Below are 19769 nucleotides of genomic sequence, written 5' to 3'. Positions count from 1 at the left end.
AAGTTAATAATTTTTTAAGAATTTAAAAACAAAAGCAAGTAAATCATTACTAATCTCAAATTCAAGTAGACTCAAACTTGGATTATAGGTTTGGTCCAATCACTGCTAAAATGTCTGCTGACTAAATTAGATATATCTATTGTTTTTAAATTAATGTTTTTTCCTAACTTTCAAATAAGTTGTTTAAAATCTTAATTATAGACTGATAAATGTCAGTGTGAGATTCAGTAATCCCCTGACGGAGAGCATACAAGCGAGCGCTCTTGTTGAGATGCACTATTTTTTTTTTTTTCAGTTTTTCGAGACAGGATTTCTCTGTAGCTTTGGAACCTTTCCTAGAACTCACTCTGTAGACCAGGCTGGCCTTGAACTCACAGAGATCTGCCAGCCTCTGCCTCCCAAGTGCTGGGGTTAAAGGCGTGTGCCACAAGTGCCCAACTAAACCTTAGTTCTTTAGGCTCGTTTCAAGTGCTGGCCAGCCAGCTGGCTCGGGGTCACTGTATTAAACACCAAATATCAACTGTTTCCATCATAATAGAAAATGCTCCTTGACCAGATGTTACAGTACAAACTTCTAACCCAGCAGGAGGGAGGTAGAGGCAGGACTGAGTTCAAGACCCTGTCTTACTGGACCACACTGCTGCAGGGCACATATTTTGTATTTGTCCTTCACCTGCCATATAGTAAATCTGGAACCACGTTTCTTCCCTTCACTGTTGAGCTGATGATGGTTAGGCCAGAGGCCTCCACATACCAGGCGAGTGCCCTATCACAAATTGAGTTGTTGATTACTCTGCTTAATTGATCACCATCAAAACTCTTATATAAAACATTTATTGTCAAATTGGAAATTCTGTAGGAGAAGCCACATTAACTATTCATCAAAAACCATTAAATAGACTTATGATGTCAAATTTTGTTTTGTTTTTTGAGACGGGGTTTTTCTGTGTATTGCTGGCTGTCGCTGGTACACCATGACTGGCAAAGTAGGATCACTTTATTTTTAATTTTTTTTAATTTCTTTATATTTATTTATTTATTATGTATACAATATTCTGTCTGTATGCCTGAAGGCCAGAAGAGGGCACCAGACCTCTTTACAGATGGTTGTGAGCCACCATGTGGTTGCCGGGAATTGAACTCAAGACCTTTGGAAGAGCAGGCAATGCTCTTAACCACTGAGCCATCTCTCCAGCCCCCTGTAGGATCACTTTAAAACAGAATCCTCAACAGACTTAGAATATGTGTTCTCAGGTGGGAAAGACGACTTCATCTGCAGTTTGACTTTGTGGCATCATGATTTTAGATGCCCACAATTTCTTCTGATTTTAGCTTATTTCTGTAGGCAAATTCATTTTATTTATAGTACAGTTGCTATGTTTTTTTAAACTTATCTATTTCTCTCAGTTAATACTCAAGAGTAAATATGCTACAAGCAAAAAATATTCAGTAAAAATATGCTATGAGGAAAAACTTTTAAAGTATCTCTTTATTCTGGTGAGGCAAGGAACACTTCTAGCCACTGACTGCAAATTTAAAACAGTATCTAATCATCAGGACAATACAAAGCCATGTAAGGCTGCTAAATGCCTGTAATCCCAGCACTTGGAGGCTAAATTAGGACCACCATGAGTTCAAGGCCAGCCTAGACCATAAAGTGAACTCCAGGGTAGTGTGGGCTAGAGAGAGATTCTTCTCCAACAAAACAAAAAAGACAAAATAGAGAGCATATTAAACATTTTTTTTAAAAAAATCCTTTCTCCCTTTTGTAAGTCTCCTACATATCTAGTTTTCTAGGAAAATAAAACTAGTGCTTATTGGATAAGCCAGGCAGATCCAGGAAGAGTGAACACTTTTTTACCATGTCAGCCCCATTAGAGGTAGAAGAGGAACCTGCATTTAATATATAATCTAACACTTAAGAGCTGGTGTCATTAAATGCTTATTCTATAGAGCTGGACACAGAATTCATTGATAAAATGATCTAGCAAGTTGGATTTTATTGGTCCCATTTATCTCAAGGTAACTCCAATGATGCTGTACACTTAGAATACTACCAAATGGTAGAGCTCAGCTTCAAAGAAGAGTGGGCTGTGAGCCCTTTCAGTTGGCCCATGCTTTTGGCTTGCATAAAGAAACTTTGAAGACACAAAGTAAGCTGGGCATAGTGGAGGAGGCAGAGACAGGTGGATCTGAGTTCAAGGCTAGCCTGATCTGCAAAGTTCCAGGGCAGCCAGAGCCACACAGAAAAACCTTGTCTCAAAAAAAAAAAAAAGAAGAAGAAGAAGAAGAAGAAACAAAGTAAACATCAACTACTGAGATCCTTAAGGATATATGGCTATCTTCTGCACAACAGCATGGCAACTAACTCAGTGTTTTCCAGTGCCCAGCAGCTGGGGCTAACGAACTATATAGTGATGGTTTTCTGCTTAGACACATCACACCATGGTTTTTAGAAAACAACTAAGGAAAAAAAGAGACCAGTCTAAAACACTGTAAGATAGGTTCCTACCCCTTACACTGAAGGGCAATGATCTGTATTTATTTATTTTTGAGTCCGGGTCTCTTTCTCTATAGCCTTGGCTGCCCTGAAATTCACTATGTGGTCCAGGCTGGTCTTGAACTAACCGAGACCTGCCTACCTCTGCCTCCCAAGTGCTAGTATGAAAGGAGTGCACCACCATACACAGCTAGTTTTAGTTACAAGTTGAATGATCAGCTACTGTCTCTTCTGTCTGCTTTGACAGAACAGTACAGATAGTGGTTCTCAACTTTCCTAATGCAACCTTTAATGCAGTCACTCATGTTGTGGTGACCCACAACCATAGTTATTTTTGTTGCTATTGCATAACTGTAATTTCATACTGTTATGAATTGTAATGTAAATATCTGTTTTCTGAAGGTCTCAGACTCCTTGAAAAGGTTGTTCAACCTGAGAATTGCTGCTATAGGCTGATGGTTTATCAAGAAAATATATTTAATTATCATGATTCAAAAAGCAGGGGAGTCCAGTGTGCTGGCAGATATATGATCTAACAAGGGCCTGCTTCCTCTTTCTTCTCCCTGTATTCTTGCCTAACAGAGGCCCACAGAACACTTTGGGTCTCTTCTGTACAGGCCCTGATTCCACTCATGAGGACTCTACATTCACCATCTCTCACCTTCCATAGGTCCTACTTATCACATTCCACACAGGGATTAGATTACAAAATTTGAATTTGATGCTGGTGGCAGAGAGGATCATACTATAGACGTAAAGTAAGAATCTGGAAAAAATTTCAGCAAATAGTAAAATTTTGTGTAGGAGGTCCTTCCATATTTGTGTTGCTTTCATTGGTTAAATAAAGAGACTGCCTTGGCCTTTTGATAGGACAGAAACTTAGGTAGTTGGGGAAAAGAGAACTAAATTCTGGGAGGAAGAAGGCAGAGTCAGAGAGCCACCATGGAGCCAGCTGCCAGGTCAGACATGCTGAATCTTTCCCGGTTAGCTACAGTCACGTGGTGATATATAGATTTAATAGAAATGGGTTAATCAAGATGTGAGAGTTAGCCAATAAGAGTCTAGAGCTAATGGGCCAGGCAGTAATTTAATTAATACAATTTCCGTGTGGTTATTTCAGGGGGTTAAGCTAGCTGGGTGGCGGGATGCGGCCCACACCTCCCTACTACAACAAAAATTAAGCCATACAGAGAAATTTACAGCCTTAACAATGAAGGACTTGTGAGATTATCCCCTTTAGGATGGAGTATCACTGAGCTGAAGATATGTCCCAGACAACAGCATGTGGGGGTGAAAGGGCATGGAGGTGAGGAGAACCCGACAGTGTGGAAAGGGATGTCCACTCTACCTTCAGACCCCATGTCTGCACACACTCCCATCAGCAGCTCCCTGCTGCACCACTTGTAATTTCTCAGTGAAACCCAGGAAAAACAAACAGAAACTGTGGTAATAAACCTGATACGATGAGTTTCAATGAAGACCTTAAGAAGTAACTTTAAGCGTGTATCTTCACACTCTAGCTGTTATTACAGTATTTGGTAGCTCCCTTTTCCTTGGTCTTCCAGAACTTCAAGGTATTTTTTTACTGCAGAAGAGACTTCCCTATTAAACTTTATTAAATTTCATTTGTTTTGTGTTCTGTCTTCATAAATAAATACATTTTCATAGCAGCAAGTCAGTATCCATCATTGTGAAGTATGCTTTCAAAGAAACTGGATGTTCCATCATGAATTATTTGCTCTCCAAGTAATTCATTTGCCAAAGTAAGTAAGATTCACAGCTCTCTATTAAAATTCGAGCCACTCTGTCATATAAATACAATTAGATGGTGAAATCTCACCACCTTCATGGCAGTCATCAAAAACCTTTAAAAGAAACATATAAAAAATTCATATTCAAATTGAAGTTTTAAAATACCAAAGCCTCATTGATTTAAAGCAGTATTAACAGAAGGAAAAGGAAACACTCTTTGAAAGGTATTGGGACTTTAAGAGCACACTGTAAAGTGCCTGCTTTGTAATCACTGTTAACTATGAGCCTTTCATCTTTAGTTTGCTTTGTTTGTTTGTTTGTTTTTCTGAGACAGGGTCCTGCAACTCACTATGTAGAACATGCAGGCCTGAAACTCAGAACTCTGCCTACCTCCGCCTCCCAACTGCTGGGATTAAAGGTGTACACTATCCTGTCTGGCATGGAGGCCCTATTAACACAGTGTACAGGTGACCTCACTCACCTGCCCACTGGGTAAAAGGAAATGAGTCCTATACTTAGGGACAACTTAATTTCTACTAAATTGAAGGTTATTTCATGTTTAACTATCTTTGAAGGGTGCTAAGTAGAATTTCCAGGATGTTGGCTTTTGTCTAGGAGTTGAAACTGGGTCACAATGATCTTACGGGTAAGGTCAAGGGTTAGCATAATGAATATGGCAGAGTAGCAGCCCAAGAATATCCCAAAATGCCAAGGGAACTGGGAGTGTTTTTGCTCTCTTTAACCTCAGAATGTCCATCCCAGTGTTGGTAAACCAGCTAGGAATGACTGCTAAAGCACATTATTTGAAGTAACATTTTCTGCTTAAGTCTGAGTTTCTTTTTCCTCCGAGGGGAGGACACCAGGGGAAACCTGGTGAGAGGCCCTGTGTACACTGAGCATAGGCCCTGCCACTGAGCTATACTTAGCCCTAAGTTCCCTCTCTTTAGGGGAGATGATGCCACTAGCTCCAAGGACACAGGAGGATTAGAATAACTTTCGCTCATGGTAGCTTCTGAACAACCTTCATTATTTCCCTCCCTACAAAGGAGAAATGGTTAGTCCCAATGTATCCATTTCAGGGTCAAGAACAGAAGGGCATGTCCCTACCCTCAATGTTCCAAGAAATAATATAAGACCTGTCCATTAACAATGTGTCCATCAAGAGTCTGTGGCAGTGTGAATGGCTCACGTGACACTTGCTGGTGGGAAAGCTGGTGTGCCTGTTGTTTCTTTATGTGGCATTTGCATATGGTGGTGATGAAAGTACAGAGTGAAGCAGCTTTTACTTACGGGGCAGAGTCCACAGGGTGCCCGGACTAAGCCTGTAGGTGGGAGGATTGGGTTGACTGCCCTGTACAGTTTCATTTGTCCGTCTACACTGCCAACAGTGCCTTCCTTTGCAGCAATGATAGTCATCTCCACTTTCCCATCATAAATGAGTGTGTTCAGGATGGTCTCGATGTCCTCCATGGACAACTCCACCTAGAAAGGGGATATGTTAGCATGCAGAAAGGACAAGGGAACATGGAGAAGCCATGTTCTGGGCAAGAGTAATGGAAGGCACAAAGGGAGTAGGCAACATTCTACATTAGCCCAAGCACAGAAGTACTCAGGACAGCTCTTAACTTCATGCTGAACCTCATACTAATATCCTCACACGTCTTAAAAAAACAACAAAAAACATGTCTTACGAGGTAGGATTTTTCTTTTTTTTTGCAAGAATTTGATGGGAAGGGAGGAAAAGTTGGGACACCATGATAAAACAAAACCACGAAAAAGACTGGCATTATAGCTCAGGGGCAAGGCATGTGCTTAGCATGAGCCCTGGGCTCACCCTAGTATCACTCAAAACCAAAACCCACAAAGAAGAAATCCCCGCCCCAAGAATTTGATGGAGATTTTTTTCCCCACGAGATTAGTTTCTCTGTGTAGCCCTGGTTGTTCTAGAACTTGCTCCTGGAACTCAGAGGTCCACTTACCTCTGCCTCCTGATTGATGGAGATTCTTTTTTTTTTTTTAAATATTTATTTATTTACTTATTATGTATACAGTGTTCTGTCTGTGTGTATGCCTGCAGGCCAGACCTCATTACAGATGGTTGTGAGCCACCATGTGGTTGCCGGGAATTGAACTCAGGACCTTTGGAAGAGCAGGCAATGCTCTTAACCGCTGAGCCATCTCTCCAGCCCCTTGATGGAGATTCTTAAAATGTCTTTAAGCAGAGAGACACTTGAGCCATGAAATAATTCTAGTTCCTAATCTTTTATCAGTGAAAAAAATCTAGAAACCAGGAAGTAAAAATTATTTGTCCAAATGCCACTTTGGCTTCTTTGCTGATCATGAAAAACATCAGTGTCTTTTTTTTTGTTTTGTTTTTCGAGACAAGGTTTTTCTGTGTAGCTCTGGTTGTCCTAGAACTAGCTCTGTAGACCAAGCTGGCCTTGAACTCAGAGACCCACTTGCCTCTGCCTCCTGAGTGCTAGGATTAAAGGCTTGTGCCACCCACCAGCACCTGGCATCAGTGTCTTTATGTAAAGGTCTACAAAGGGTGCTGATGATACCACTTACATTTCACTAAGAGAGTATCAGTAAGTGACACTAATGTGACAAGCTCTATCAGAACAATTTGACTTTGGGTGGTGAACGGCACAGCTAGGACTGTGCTCAAGATAGTTCAGCCACAATCAGCCCACCAGAAGAGCCTCTGTCTACTTTAGGACAGTGCTTTTTCAAAGTGGGTTCAGCAGAATGTGTACATGAAAGGGGGGCTGGGTCAAACACACTGTAATACAGCTGGGGAGGAAGACAGTGTAGAAAGTAATTCTGACCTTACTGATGCCCAATTCACAGATGTACTTCCACACTTCATGGGATGAAGCAAACGAGCTGTTTCTCTGAATCACTGGATTCTGTTTACTTTCTCTTGCGGTTTCCGCCTAGAAGGGTAGAACAAGAGACTCAAGCAAGAATGCATGTTAGTGCTTTCTGAAGTTCACACGTATGTGCCACACCAACAGCAGCACATACTGTTTAGTCAAAACTTCTAATGTTAGCATTTTCAATCTTAGAGAATATGAAATACAGAAGTAAATCTTTCAGGCTTTCTAAAGGCTCATAGTGTTTCCTTAACGACCTCACCTTGGTTTGTAGGAATTTGAAACACTGCTGGTTAAGCACCTCAACAAATTCAGATTCAAAATCCTGGTCACTGTACCATGCTCCGCCAGTCACAGATCGATCTGGCTGTAGGTTATAGAGCATATAAACCTTCTTTTTGGAGGCCTAGGAAAGAATATACACCATCATTTGTTTATAATGTTTTTCAGAAACTAAACCTGAAAACTGCGTTTATAAGTTAGAACACTTTTAGGTGTACAAAATTACTGCAAAGATAGCAGTTATCGAACTTGGGAGTTCTCTCAAGAGTCATCTCAAAGTGAGGGCCACATTGGGGGCAGAATTGGATAGTGCCTCTAACTCAAGTCAGAACTATACTGAAGCCGGCACTGCCCATGGTTCTTTATGTATAATAAGTAGGATCAAGAGTCTCACAGGAAGGAAAAGATTCATTTCTACAAGTACTTAGGTTAGTCCTAGTCCTTCAACCCCTAGCGGTGTGATTTCTAAAATTCTGTCACATTTGTTTATTTTTTAAATTAAAAAAAATCATTTACTTAATGTGTGTGGGTATTTGTGTATGTTTATGCCTGTTACCCACAAAGGCAAGAAGAGGGTGTCAGAGTTCCCTAGAATGGAGTTGCAGATGGCTGAGTCACCATGCTCTTCCTTTGGAGGAGCAACCATGTTTGTAACTGCTCAGTCATACCCCTGGTTTCTAGTTATACATTCCACATCCCACTCTGGCATCCTCCTCATTTCTAAGCAGCTTTTAAAAAGTTATAAAATGATACAGATAGCTGGGCATGATGGCATACACATGTAAATCCCAGCACTCAGGTGGCTAAGGCAGAAAAGATCCTGCATTTCTTCATTCAAGACCAGCCCTGGTTATATTACTAGGCTTCTCTTTCAAAATAAAATAAAACAGTACAATTAAGATTACTCTGTGCTGTGTCTATAGATACCATCTTGTTATATAGAATAGTTTAACTGCCACCAAACATTTTCTGTGCTGTATCTACTCAATTCTGCCTAGGACCCTACTCCCAAGACTGGCAAATATTTGTCTTTTTACTGTCTTAACATTCTACTTTCCCACAATGTCACCGGGTTGGCAACACCTAGTGTGCTACCTTGTCAGCTTGCCTTCTTACACCAAGCAATAGGCATTAAGGTCACTCCATGTCTTCATGATAGGTCATTTTTTTATTGCTGAATATTCCAGATAGAGAGACGAGGAGCGCGGAGGGGAGGGGAAGGGAGGGGAGGAGAGGGAAGGGAAGGGAGGAGAGGGAAGGGAAGGGAAGGGAAGAGAAAAAGAAAGGAAAAAAAAAGGAGAGGAGAGGAGAGGAGAGGAGAGGAGAGGAAAGGAAAGGAAAGGAAAGGAAAGGAAAGGAAAGGAAAGGAAAGGAAAGGAAAGGAAAAACAAACCACAAACATGGTATGGAGACACAGGACAGAGCTCTTTCTCTGCTGACTTTGTTACTTATGTGTATCTGCCACAGCCTAACCAATAGACACTTGCTGAGTAAGATAATGTGCTAGGATAACTGAGTTATCTCACACAACACGAAAATTAGGAAGCATACTCAAGGCTCCAGACTTTCTTACTGCAGAATACAGTACAAGTTGTGTAAAAAGTTTGGCAGAGGCTAGACAGTGCAGTAGGCTGCAGCTTCGAGTCAGTACAACAAGAGTTAAATCCCACATGAATTAAAGAACAAAGGATGAAAACCCAGCTGGAACAGCTTACTTAAGTGAATATATGGAGGAAACCCAGAAAGCCAACTACTCACTGCTACAGACTTCACAGCTTTGATAAGTTTTTTACTTTCCAGATTCTTGAGAATTTTATTGATTTCCGTTAATGGCAAATTACTTTTATATCGAATATCTCTGCTCCATATTCCTGTAAGAAAGTAGGAAAGCTGACAGCACATCCTTTAGCATAAAACTTTTTAACAGTTTTGTAAAAAAAAAAAAAAAATTAGATAAAGAAACAAAAGTACAAGAGCCAGTAACTAGGTGTATGTTTATATTCTAATTGGAAACTGCTTGGCACGTCAGTGTGTTTTTTGGTTTTTGACAGGGCTTCACCATGCAGCCCTGGCTGGCCTGGAACTTGCTGCACAGATCAAGGCGACCATGAACTCTGAGATCCACCTGCCTCTGCCTCCAGAGTATTTGGATAAAGGGTGCCTCATCACCTAGTGGGGCATATCTAAAAATATATAATAAGAACATATCTGTAATGGAAAAAGCATGAATGCTATTGAATTAACTTAAATCCAATCTCTCATCCAATTTTTTACCTAACTGCAATTTTCTGAGAATATCACTGTAAAAGTGAAACAACTTAAATTTAGGTTAGGGTCATCTGCCATCTTCAACTAACCAAAAAACAAAACAAAACAAGACATTAGTTTGGAAGTTTCAATGCACGTACTTTTATTATTTAAACAAATTCCATTTGTAAGACAAAAAAATAAGGCTGTGGTTCTTACTCTCATTAAGTACCCATTGTGGGAAGTCATGAGTTTTCTATCAAAGAAAGAAACCTGTACATACAGAAAGAGAATATATACAAAACATGTGCTTAGCTCCATGTAACAGGGCATGCCTGCAGTCCCACCACTCAGAAAGATGAGGAAAGAAGATAATAGAAAGCCTGCTCTACACAGTGGGATCCTCTCTTTAAAAATAGACAGAATAAGGAAGATGCTTTAGGTCTAGTCATCCCTCATGTGCTCACCTTTATTCCCTGCATCCTCTATGATTTGGTAGACTAGTTTTTCTTGGTTATCGGACCCCTTCATTTTACTGCAGGGAATAAAGCAGAATTAAAAAAGGAAAAAAAAATGTGGGCTGTGCTATCATCTGCATAACTAAGTTAATTGGCAGACAGGCTATCACACTGACTTTTTGAAAAAGGGCTTACCTCAAAAAGAATGAGACAGTTGTGTGTACCAAACGAAAAGATATCCAAAGTACAGTAAGTGGAAAAAAAAACCCAAAAAACCAAAAACCAAGTTACAAAACAGTATAGCATGATAGCATGACCCAGTTTTGTTTTTTTTAAAAAAAGAAAAGAATAGGGGCTGGAGAGTTGGCTTGGTGGTTAAGAGCACTGACTGCTCTTCGAGAGGACCCAGGTTCAAGTCCCAGCACCCACATGGCAGCTCATAACTGTAAATCAAGTTTTAGGGGATCTGACACCTTCACACCAAGGCACATAAAATAAAAGTTAAAATAAATAATAAAAAATTCTTTAAAAAGTTAGACAAAAAAGAAAATAATATACAAGTATATAATCACCTATGAATATTTCAGTGTATCTAAGAGAAATTACCAGGAACAGTTACTCTGGGAAACGGAACACAGGACAGAAAGGAGGGATGGTATGAGTTTCCATCCGTTTGTTTTGTTTTCCAATTTTGAGGCAGGGTCTTTTGATGTATAGCCTGAACTGTCTTCCATCTCATGATCCTTCTGGCTCTGTCCCCCAAGTGTCAGGATTATAGGTGTGCAGCACCACACTTAGCTACGTTATGCATAGACAGACAGACATACAATACTCACATGCACTAATATCATTAATCTGTGTAGCTAAGGATGGCACTAAACTTTCAGCCCTACTTCCCAAGTGCTGAGGTGTGGGTTTGTGCCATAATACCTGTTACTACTATGTTAGCTTTTTTTCTAATACATACATTACTTTTACAATAATCAAAATTTTCTTAAAATTAAGAACCAGGTGCTTACTTACCCAGCATTCTGAGAATCCTTTATTCTATATAAAAGGCCTGTATTACTCCTTAAAAGATCCAACTGACCCTAAAGTGTTTTAAAATAGAAAATTGTCATCAATTACTTTGGAGATACATCAATTCCAATGCTAAGTGTCAACATAGTTTTAAATGTGTTTATTATACAGACGAAACTATTTACTCAAATGTACAATATTAATTCTGTGATAGGAGAAGGGACAAAAAGACGAACCAATGAACAAAAGGTCTTCAGTGTTGGTATTTTATATCATGAAACAAAGTAAGATTAAAGTGTATTCTACCATGTTTTAGAAGCTCCTGGGTCTAGCATTAAGAGAATCCAGATGTGTGTATCACTGGGCTTGCAGCAGTTATAGGAAACTACAGCCAAGAGGGAGCCCTACTGTGCGTTAGACTGTAAAAAATGTTTACACACTGGACAAACTGCAACACCCTACCTCCTTCCCCAATTCACCAAATGGCAAAGTGGGATCACAAAACTCAACTCAGAAGTTCCCTTCTGTCACTTATTTAGCCTATTCTAGTCACTTTCACTTTTTGTTTTTGTTTTTTTTAACTAATAAAATTCCATCAGAAAAAAGCCACGCCCACATTTACATATCACCGTTCATGACTCACGGCTGCCGCTTGTTAAAATGGCAAGCGATACAGTGGTGAGAGAAACCAGATGAATCACAAAGGATATTTTATTTACCAGTTCACAGGGAAAGTCTGCCAAATTCTCATCCCAAAAAGTGAAGACTAAAGCTTAACAAAAGGTTCACCCATCCCTAAAATCTCACCGTCTAGAGCCAGACAGAAGACAAGGCTGGAAGTTTTAAAAAGCAAACAGGTCATAGCAGGGCTCTTAACGAACCACTAATAAAACAGAGAGCCCCTCGGGAAGAGATTTCAAGCATGGGGCAGTACTTGGTGGAGTGTTTTTCAAAAGCTGGAGGAGAAGCATGAGGGCTCCAGGTTCTTGGGCTTCACTGAAAATTCCACTGCCCTGTCTCAGTACTTCTTCCTGCTCTTGAAAAGCTCAGAGTGACACTGTGATACCCAGTGAATAGGCTATGTGATAACTCACAGAAAAATCATAGTGGAAATATTTTATAGGGAATGGCTAAGCGCTAGCAGCAGAAAGCAAAAGAAGGTGAGAACAGATTACATCCATGTGTGCCTTGTGTCAATTAAGCTAATATAATTAGTTATAACAGAATTGCACGTAGTTTCTTCACCTTGCCAAATGGCAAATAATTATGTTCTCCTTCTTTTGTCTTTCCATTCAGACAGCCTAACCTTTTCCCTAGTTTGGAATCAAGTCACAGTTTTTGGCTTGACAATTAGCGTACTGGTTCACGAAAAAGAAGCTTATCGTGCTATTATTAGTTCATGTGATTACGGTGAGCAGGAACGGTTGTAATCTACCTCCTGCGAGCTGGAGACTCAACAAGGCCAGTTGCACAGATTCAGCGGTCCAGAAGTGATGCACTAGTGTTAGAGATGGACAGTCAAGGGCTGTGGATGGACTCTGACGGCCTAAGAACAGAGTGCTAAAGATAGAAGACTGGTACTGGAAGTCAAAGCAGGTCTGGAGTAAATTCCTCTGTCCTCCTTCTATTTGTTCTGCTTAGGCTGACGCTAGATTGGACGGTGCCCACTCACCTTCTACTCAGTTCAGCGATTCAAATACTTCCACAGTCCCAAACATCCCAGAAACAACCTATAGCCAGTTAGCTAAGAATCTCACGTCCCTGCCAATTGGCACATAAAGTTAACCATCACAATTATGTGACAGGCACCAATGAAAACCATAATAGCCAACAAATTACACAAATTCGTTGAATTCACCTTACCATAGACAACAGTCTGTTGATGGCCACTGCCCGCTGTTGGGCCTCTATGTGAGGCATTTCATTTTGAATTACTTGATCTGTGATTCCATGAGGGAATTGGTGGCACAATTCTATAATTCTAGGAATAAAGGTATTAATGATTTATGTTAGCTTTTTTTCAAAGGACGAAAGAAGGAAATGCAGTATAGATAGATATTAAAGCTGAAACTCCATGCTATCAAGGGGCACATGTGGAATACAGAGATGGGGCTAGGATATGGTGATTTGCCGTAACTGGAGTCTGTCTGCAAAATTATCCCTTCCAAACAATTTCGGATATCGCCTTAGTAGTAATAAACTCATTACCCACAACTGGTGAGAAAGTTGCTGTCTTTTACCTATGTTATAACCTAAAACTACTTGTGCGCTATGAGGAGTATTAGCTTTAAGGCACTCGCTGAATCTACTTGACTCAATGATGTTTTGTGATCATAAACTGAACCCTGATTTAGCCCGAACGTTCTCCTATGTAATTTCCCTTGGCCACCGAGCAATCTTGAAATCGAACATGAATTCGAACATGCCCAAGGGGCAAACGTAGGTCTCTTTTCAGGCATTCAGGCCAACGTCTAGGTTCCAGGAGTGTCCTCACTACTATAACAGAATCCTGGCGAAGCCAGTTACATAAAGTTCCAAGCTGTCACGCTGCTCTTCTGCTCTCCCTAGTCGGGGGAGGGGAGAGGGAGGAGTAGAATCCCGCTCCCGCGTGCTCACGCAGCCTGCTCCGGCCACTCCCTGGGACTGCGAGAGAAAGGGTCCGGCTGCACTGCATTACCTGTTTTCTATTTCCACCGGATCCGCGTCCGGCGGTTGCACCTTCACCTTCACCTCAGCCATAAGGGCGGTTTTCCAGACTAGAGGAAAAATCGCCCCGGGAAGCGCGCTGAGAGCCCCGAGTACGGGAGGAGGCACGCGCCGGGCGGGCGAGGGGCCTTTTTCGTCCGGTCGCGCCGGGCCTTCTTCGTCGGGTCGGCTTGGGGCGTCCGAGGTTTGCCTGCTCCGTTCTGCTTAGCGGTGTCGCCACAGGCTCTTTTTCTGTTATTCCCAAATTTCAGTGCCTGTCCGATTAAAGGCTCGGGCCCCCGTACGCTAAATAGGGGTGCACTCTCTCAGGCCCTTCCAGCCGCCGAGAAGGCATATTATTGGATGCCTACAGCAAAGCCTCGCCCACGGAGCTGGGGGCGGGTTCCAGACAGACTCCGCGGCCCGGAGACAAGGGCGGGGCTAGTTGCTAGGAAATCGTTTTCCCTGCCAATCATCTGCTCGACTCGCGGTGGGCGGGGCGCGACCTGCAGCGTCGGTGGTAACCCAAGCTGCAGCAGAGGAGCAGTCGTGCAGCGCAAGAGCCTAGACACCCGGTTGGCGGCGGCTAAGGTGCATTGAGGGTCCTCATCTCGTCCGTGAGGCTGGAGGAGGGTAAGAAGAAGGGCCGCATACTCGGTTGGGAGGGATCCAGGCGTCTCTGACGGCTTCGCGAGGCCGAGGGCTTGACGCGGCGGGTCCTGGTGTGGGCAGCGAGGAGATGGTCCAGGTGAAGGATGTTGAGAGATGCTCGTGGCATGACACTGACAACAGGCTGCGGTTTGGACCTAGCGAATCAGCCTTCTCTATCTCCTTCGCGTGAGATCCATTGACCACCGCAGCCTTCCAAGGGCAGCTAATACTAACCGCGAGCAAATTAGTCTCTATCCAACTGCGTTTATTTAGAATCTAGTTTTCGGCTGTTTTTATTTTAACCGATTCTTTCTTGAAAGAAAATGAGAATATAGGCAGATCCCTCTACGTCCAGCCTCATTTCTGAACGATGACGTATCTGTGGTGTTTTTTTAATATTATTATTAGTCCACAAACTGGAAATTGATCTTTTAAATCTAATTATTCCACTTTTCAGAACAAGGTATGTCAAAACGCAGAGATGTTCAGAGAAACATTATCAGAATTCCAATTACCAAAATTGAAAAAAAAAAGCCTCACCATCGAACAACAAACTGTTGCATGAAAAATTGTAAATAAGAATGAGGGTGAAAATGTTGACTATAACAGTAGGATAGATATGAACATTATAATTGAATAATCACGCAGCCATAATTGAAACAGCAATGCAAGGTGCAAATGCTGTGCCAAGATGGCTTCTCCCCACCTCAAAGAAAAGACGCATAAGGCTCCTGTGGTGGTGGTTGTTTACGAAACAGAATACGAATAGAGCGAATAGGAATCTTGTGTTTGTTGATTTATATCCATGTCAATTTCCTTTCTGTTGGGAATTCATGCTTTGCAGCCTTTGCAGTTTTCAGATACGCAATATACTGCAATGGCAAAGGGAAGACCGTGGGCTTAGAACTCCCTTTAAAAGTTGACTCTAAATAAATAATTCATGCTACATGCAAAGTTCCTTGTTCCCTTTATGTAATGAGTTGCCTTGAAGTCAGGAGAATGAGTGTGTATGTTTGCACTAACCGAAGGCAGTGAAGAGTGGATGATCTGGAAGGAACCGAGGTCACAATATTAGCGTTCTGTTCTGCCTCGTTCAGTTAACCTGCCCATTCCACGCAGTTCCTGTCTCCTGTCGGATTCATCTGTGTGCCTTTCTGAGAGGGAAAGCATGTACATGATGACCTGACAGCAGATCTGCAGCTGAGATGCAATAATCATTTCATTTACTAAATGGGCATTACCAGTAGGTGGCGCATTAATGATGTTCTCGTCAGGTTTTACTGGCTTGCTGCATTAAAAAAAAATGGTACTCTGTAGTCTTGGTGTTCAGATACAGGCTCATGATGGAATTCTTAATTTAATTTCTTTACATAAGGAGAAAACATGACTGCTGGCTCAGTGTGTGCCCCTCAGATCATACCGCTGCGAGTGCCCCAGCCTGGAAAAGCCAACCATGAGATTGATACCAATACTCTTTTGGAAATGAAATCTGGTAGGAATCTTGTGCATTTTGAATTACTTAAAATAGCATTGTCATGCCCTGTATTCATGTGTTGCTGATTTATATCTTTGTATGTTTTCTATTATCTACCACCCGGAGCCACTGTGAGGGTTAAGTGAGTTGCTGTATACGGGTATATATTGAGTTGGTATATGTGAAGTACATAAGATTTATCTTATAGTAAAATAAACCTTAGCCCAGTGGTGGGGGTGACAGTGCATGCCTTTAATCTCAGCACTCGGAATGCAGGTGAATCTCTGAGTTTGAGTCCAGCCTGATTTACAGAGTGAGTTCCAGAACAGCCAAGGCTACACAGAGAAACCCTGTCTCGAGAAAACAAAAATAAATAAATAAATAAATAAATAAATAAATAAATAAATCTTAACTATTGCAAAAACAAGGTATTCGTAGTAGTATTTAATATTAAACCTGTTTATATGCATATAAATAATCTATGTAAAGAAATTTTATAGCTAAGACATATGAACAAATATTTGTGTTAAAAAGCTTTTAGATTTTAATTACATATGTATCTATTTAATTTTGATAGTTTAAATGTATAAAATGTATTTATCTGCATTTGTAGAGCTGCCTCCAGGCTCCCTAGTTCAAGATTTCCAAGAATAAGATTCATATTATACTCTAACCTCTTTTATCTGAAAGGCTAACATGTTCAATGGTTTTACATAAGGGCTTATAACTCTTAGAAGACTATTATTGGAATGTGATAATATAGATGGTGGTTCTATATTCTCTAATGTTTAAATGTCAAATAAAAATATCCCACTGTTAAATACTAAAGAGAATAATAACCCAATGTAAATGCCTTTATGCCAACACTGGGGAGGCCAAGATAGGAGAACAGTGAATTTGAGGCCAACCTGTGCTACCTTTGGAGAGATTGAAATAGAGATAATTGGATATATAGATATACATATGTGCATATATATGTGCATACATATATATGCACACACACACACATATATATATATTTATATGGAGAGGGAAGGGGGAATGAAAGAAGAAAGAGAGTTTGATTTAACAACAGAGAAGTTGTGAATATGACCAAGGTCTTGGAGTCAGTCCCCATTGCTGCAAAATTAACAAATAAGAAATGAATGAAAGAAAAATACCAAGTAGTTTTTTTTCATGTGCAGAATCTAGGTTTTTCCTTTAAAGACTTGAAAGTTGGAAGGGGGAACCTTTGGGAGGAGGAAAGGGGAGTGATGGAGCTCAGTGGTTCAAGATTATGGACTGTGTGCTCAGCCCAGCAGAACTTAACCACATATTATAAGCATATGGCTCAACTAATTTTGCACATATTAGGATGTTCAAATCTATTGCCATTTCAACTTGGAAGTCATTAGTCATTTTCTTTTTAACTAAATCTTTTTTCTTTTTCCTACTCCCATTTTCTTAAGAATATTTTTATTTTATGCATATGGGTGTTTTGTCCTCGTGTATGCCTCTGTACCACAAGTCTGCCTAGTATCTACCGAGGCCAGAAGAGGGCATTGGATACCTTGCTACTGGAGTTACAGAGTTGTGAGCCACTGTGAGCACTGGAAATCTTTTGTTATTTAGCAAGTTTATTAATCGCTCAGGCACTCAGTTGCCATCTATAAAATGGGTACAGTATAGGACCTACCTCATCCAGTAATGTGAACGAATACATGAAGTGAGCTCATTTATGCAAAGCACTGTGTTGGCACAGACAGCAGGATCATTATCACTTACTCGGTGTGTGTGTCTCTTTGTTTTTAACAGATAATCGTTACACAGGAACTTGTTATGTCATTGTTAATTATGGTTATCCTGTTCTGGATTTTTCAGACACCCCAGATGTCAACATTTATTACACCCTGGATGGCAGCAAGCCTGACTTTCTAAAGAAAGTTGGTTCTGGTGAAAATAATACATTTAAGTACATAAAACCTATTACTCTGCCTGATGGGAAAATACAAGTTAAAGCTGTTGCCGTCTCTAAGTAAGTTAAAAGCATGGTAGGCAAATAAGCATGGTATTATTTTATATATATGCTTGTTTGTTATTTTTTTTTGTTTCTCTATATAGCCCTGACTGTCCTGGAGCTCTCTCTCTGTAGACCAGTCTGGCCTTGAACTCAAAGATCTACCTGCTTCTGCTTCCTGAGTACTGGGATTAAAGGCATGGGCTTCCATTCCCAACTACATTATATTCTAATTTTATTTATTTCTTTTTAGGAGAACCAATGTGTTAGAAAGACATTAAAGAAAAAGTTATGCTAATTTTAGTACTTATATTATTTGCATTTTATTGAGGTATAAAGTCCATAAATCATAAGTATATAACTCAATAAATATTGCATATATTATTAACATTTTCATTTCAAATTCCACACTGGAGTTCTGGGGAGGAAAAGCTTTCTAAAGAGCTTCCTTTGGCTCTAAGGAAAGTGCCATTTGGTGGATGGTTCTTTTATTCTCTGGGATGTGATGTCATTCTTTATTTCATTTTGTATTGACTTTATTGATGTTCAAAGCTATTGCCATTTCAACCACTTCCTTTTTCCTAAATCCTTATTCTCCTACTCCCATTTTCTTTCTTAAGAATATGTATGTATGTATGTATTTTGGTTTTTTGAGACAGAATTTCTCTGTGTAACAGTCCTAATTGCCTTGAAAATCACTTTGTAGACCAGGCTGGCCTCAAACTCACAGATCCTTGCCTCTGCCTCCCTGAGTGCTGGGATTAAAGGGTGAGTTACCATGACTAGCCTTGATTATTTTTTTATTGATAATTCTTTTAACATTTCCTTATTTCCTGGGGAGAAGGTTTCCCATCAGAGTAAGGAAGGAATGAAAGAACACAGTTGGATGAGAAGGGCAAAGAACTTGGGAACATGTCAGGAAGGGGAGGGTGTTGTCAAGGGTTGGTGACCTACACTGACATCAAATCCCAGTGTCCTCTCATCTTCTGCTTCTTAAAAGGCCTCCTTGTGGTCAACAGCGTCCTGCCCCACCATCATACTTTGTCATGCATTAGCAGCGACTGTGCAGTTTGTCCTTCTCCACCACTGACCTTCCATAGGGCTCACAACAGATAAAGCCAAGCAGGAGCAAAACCTGTCTGGAACTAAGGGTGGAGTTCTGTGACAGAGGAATAGATGTGAACAAGCATTTACTCAGCACAGATGGGGAACAAACCAGACCAAACACAAACCAAAGTAAAGATGCTACCAAAGCCCAGCTTGACGAAACAATGGGTTTTATTGGGTTACTTGCAGGAACATGAGTGTGCGCGGTGGGGAACTTGCAAGAAGAGAAATGACTCAAAGACAGCCACACCACCAAACGCCCACCTGGGGTGGGTGACAGCCTGTGAAAGTTAGAGCCCTGGAGCACACTTTACAGCCAACTCGCAGGCAGCTGGATATGTCAGAGAATGTCTTCCAGGCAGCTCCGCTGGCCTCTGCCTTTTCCAGGTGGTTTAGTCAGTCCGAGCCTCTTTTAGGCAGCTCTGCTTGTCTGAGAGCATCTCCCAGAAGTCCTTACTTCTTATGTAAGCTTGGGGAAGGAGGGGCCTAGTAGTTCATTTGGGACACTTCTGAAGCTACTGAGTTCTTTACTTCTGAGTTTTTACCAGGTGCCCTGCAGGATGGAATGCTTCACCTCCCTTTAGAACATCCTAAGTCTCAACAAGCTTCCTTCCAAAAGAGAATGTTTCATCTCAGAGGAACTTGCTACACAATTCTACTGTGAGCTTTCAGCGCAAGTGTTTGGTGGCTCAGATTCCTCTGAGAATAATAGCTTCTTCAG

The 19769-nt window shown here is 41.0% G+C and overlaps 2 protein-coding genes across 4 annotated transcripts in view; one reads left to right on the top strand and one right to left on the bottom strand.

The window, feature by feature from the left end:
* Nucleotides 1-1041: 1041 nt before the first annotated feature.
* Polr3f (RNA polymerase III subunit F) lies at nucleotides 1042-13940 on the bottom strand. Its single transcript, XM_075962361.1, has 9 exons — nucleotides 13813-13940; nucleotides 12999-13116; nucleotides 11139-11206; nucleotides 10125-10192; nucleotides 9169-9281; nucleotides 7391-7534; nucleotides 7081-7188; nucleotides 5543-5734; nucleotides 1042-4365 (listed from the first exon to the last, which is right to left on the bottom strand). Exons 1-9 carry the CDS (start codon nucleotides 13872-13874, stop codon nucleotides 4288-4290), a joined length of 951 nt encoding a protein of 316 aa, XP_075818476.1. The 5' UTR covers nucleotides 13875-13940; the 3' UTR covers nucleotides 1042-4287.
* Nucleotides 13941-14193: 253 nt separating this feature from the next.
* Dzank1 (double zinc ribbon and ankyrin repeat domains 1) overlaps nucleotides 14194-19769 on the top strand; it is a 49484-nt gene continuing 43908 nt past the window's right edge. For 2 of the 3 annotated variants that reach the window (XR_012909717.1, XM_075962360.1), the window contains exons 1-3: nucleotides 14310-14453; nucleotides 15847-15963; nucleotides 17806-17959. Coding sequence is in view for 2 of the 3 variants with exons in the window: in XM_075962360.1 (XP_075818475.1) it covers nucleotides 15855-15963; nucleotides 17806-17959 (263 nt within the window). In the remaining variant the exon portion in view is untranslated. Of the gene's footprint in view, nucleotides 14454-15846; nucleotides 15964-17805; nucleotides 17960-19769 lie in introns of all 3 variants that reach the window. The other variant, XM_075962359.1, reaches the window with a different exon arrangement.

Source organism: Microtus pennsylvanicus, chromosome 2, assembly GCF_037038515.1.
Source record: "Microtus pennsylvanicus isolate mMicPen1 chromosome 2, mMicPen1.hap1, whole genome shotgun sequence".
NCBI lineage: Eukaryota > Metazoa > Chordata > Mammalia > Rodentia > Cricetidae > Microtus > Microtus pennsylvanicus.
This window is presented reverse-complemented; position numbering and strand designations above follow the sequence as displayed.

Coding starts and splice junctions, on each gene's coding strand:
- Polr3f (XM_075962361.1), bottom strand. CDS start 13,874: ATGGCTGAGGTGAAGGTGAAGGTGCAACCGCCGGACGCGGATCCGGTG. Junction 11,207..12,998: donor TCAACAGACTGTTGTCTATG/GTAAGGTGAATT, acceptor AAAACACTTTAG/GGTCAGTTGGATCTTTTAAG. Junction 9,282..10,124: donor AGAGGATGCAGGGAATAAAG/GTGAGCACATGA, acceptor ACTTTCTTACAG/GAATATGGAGCAGAGATATT.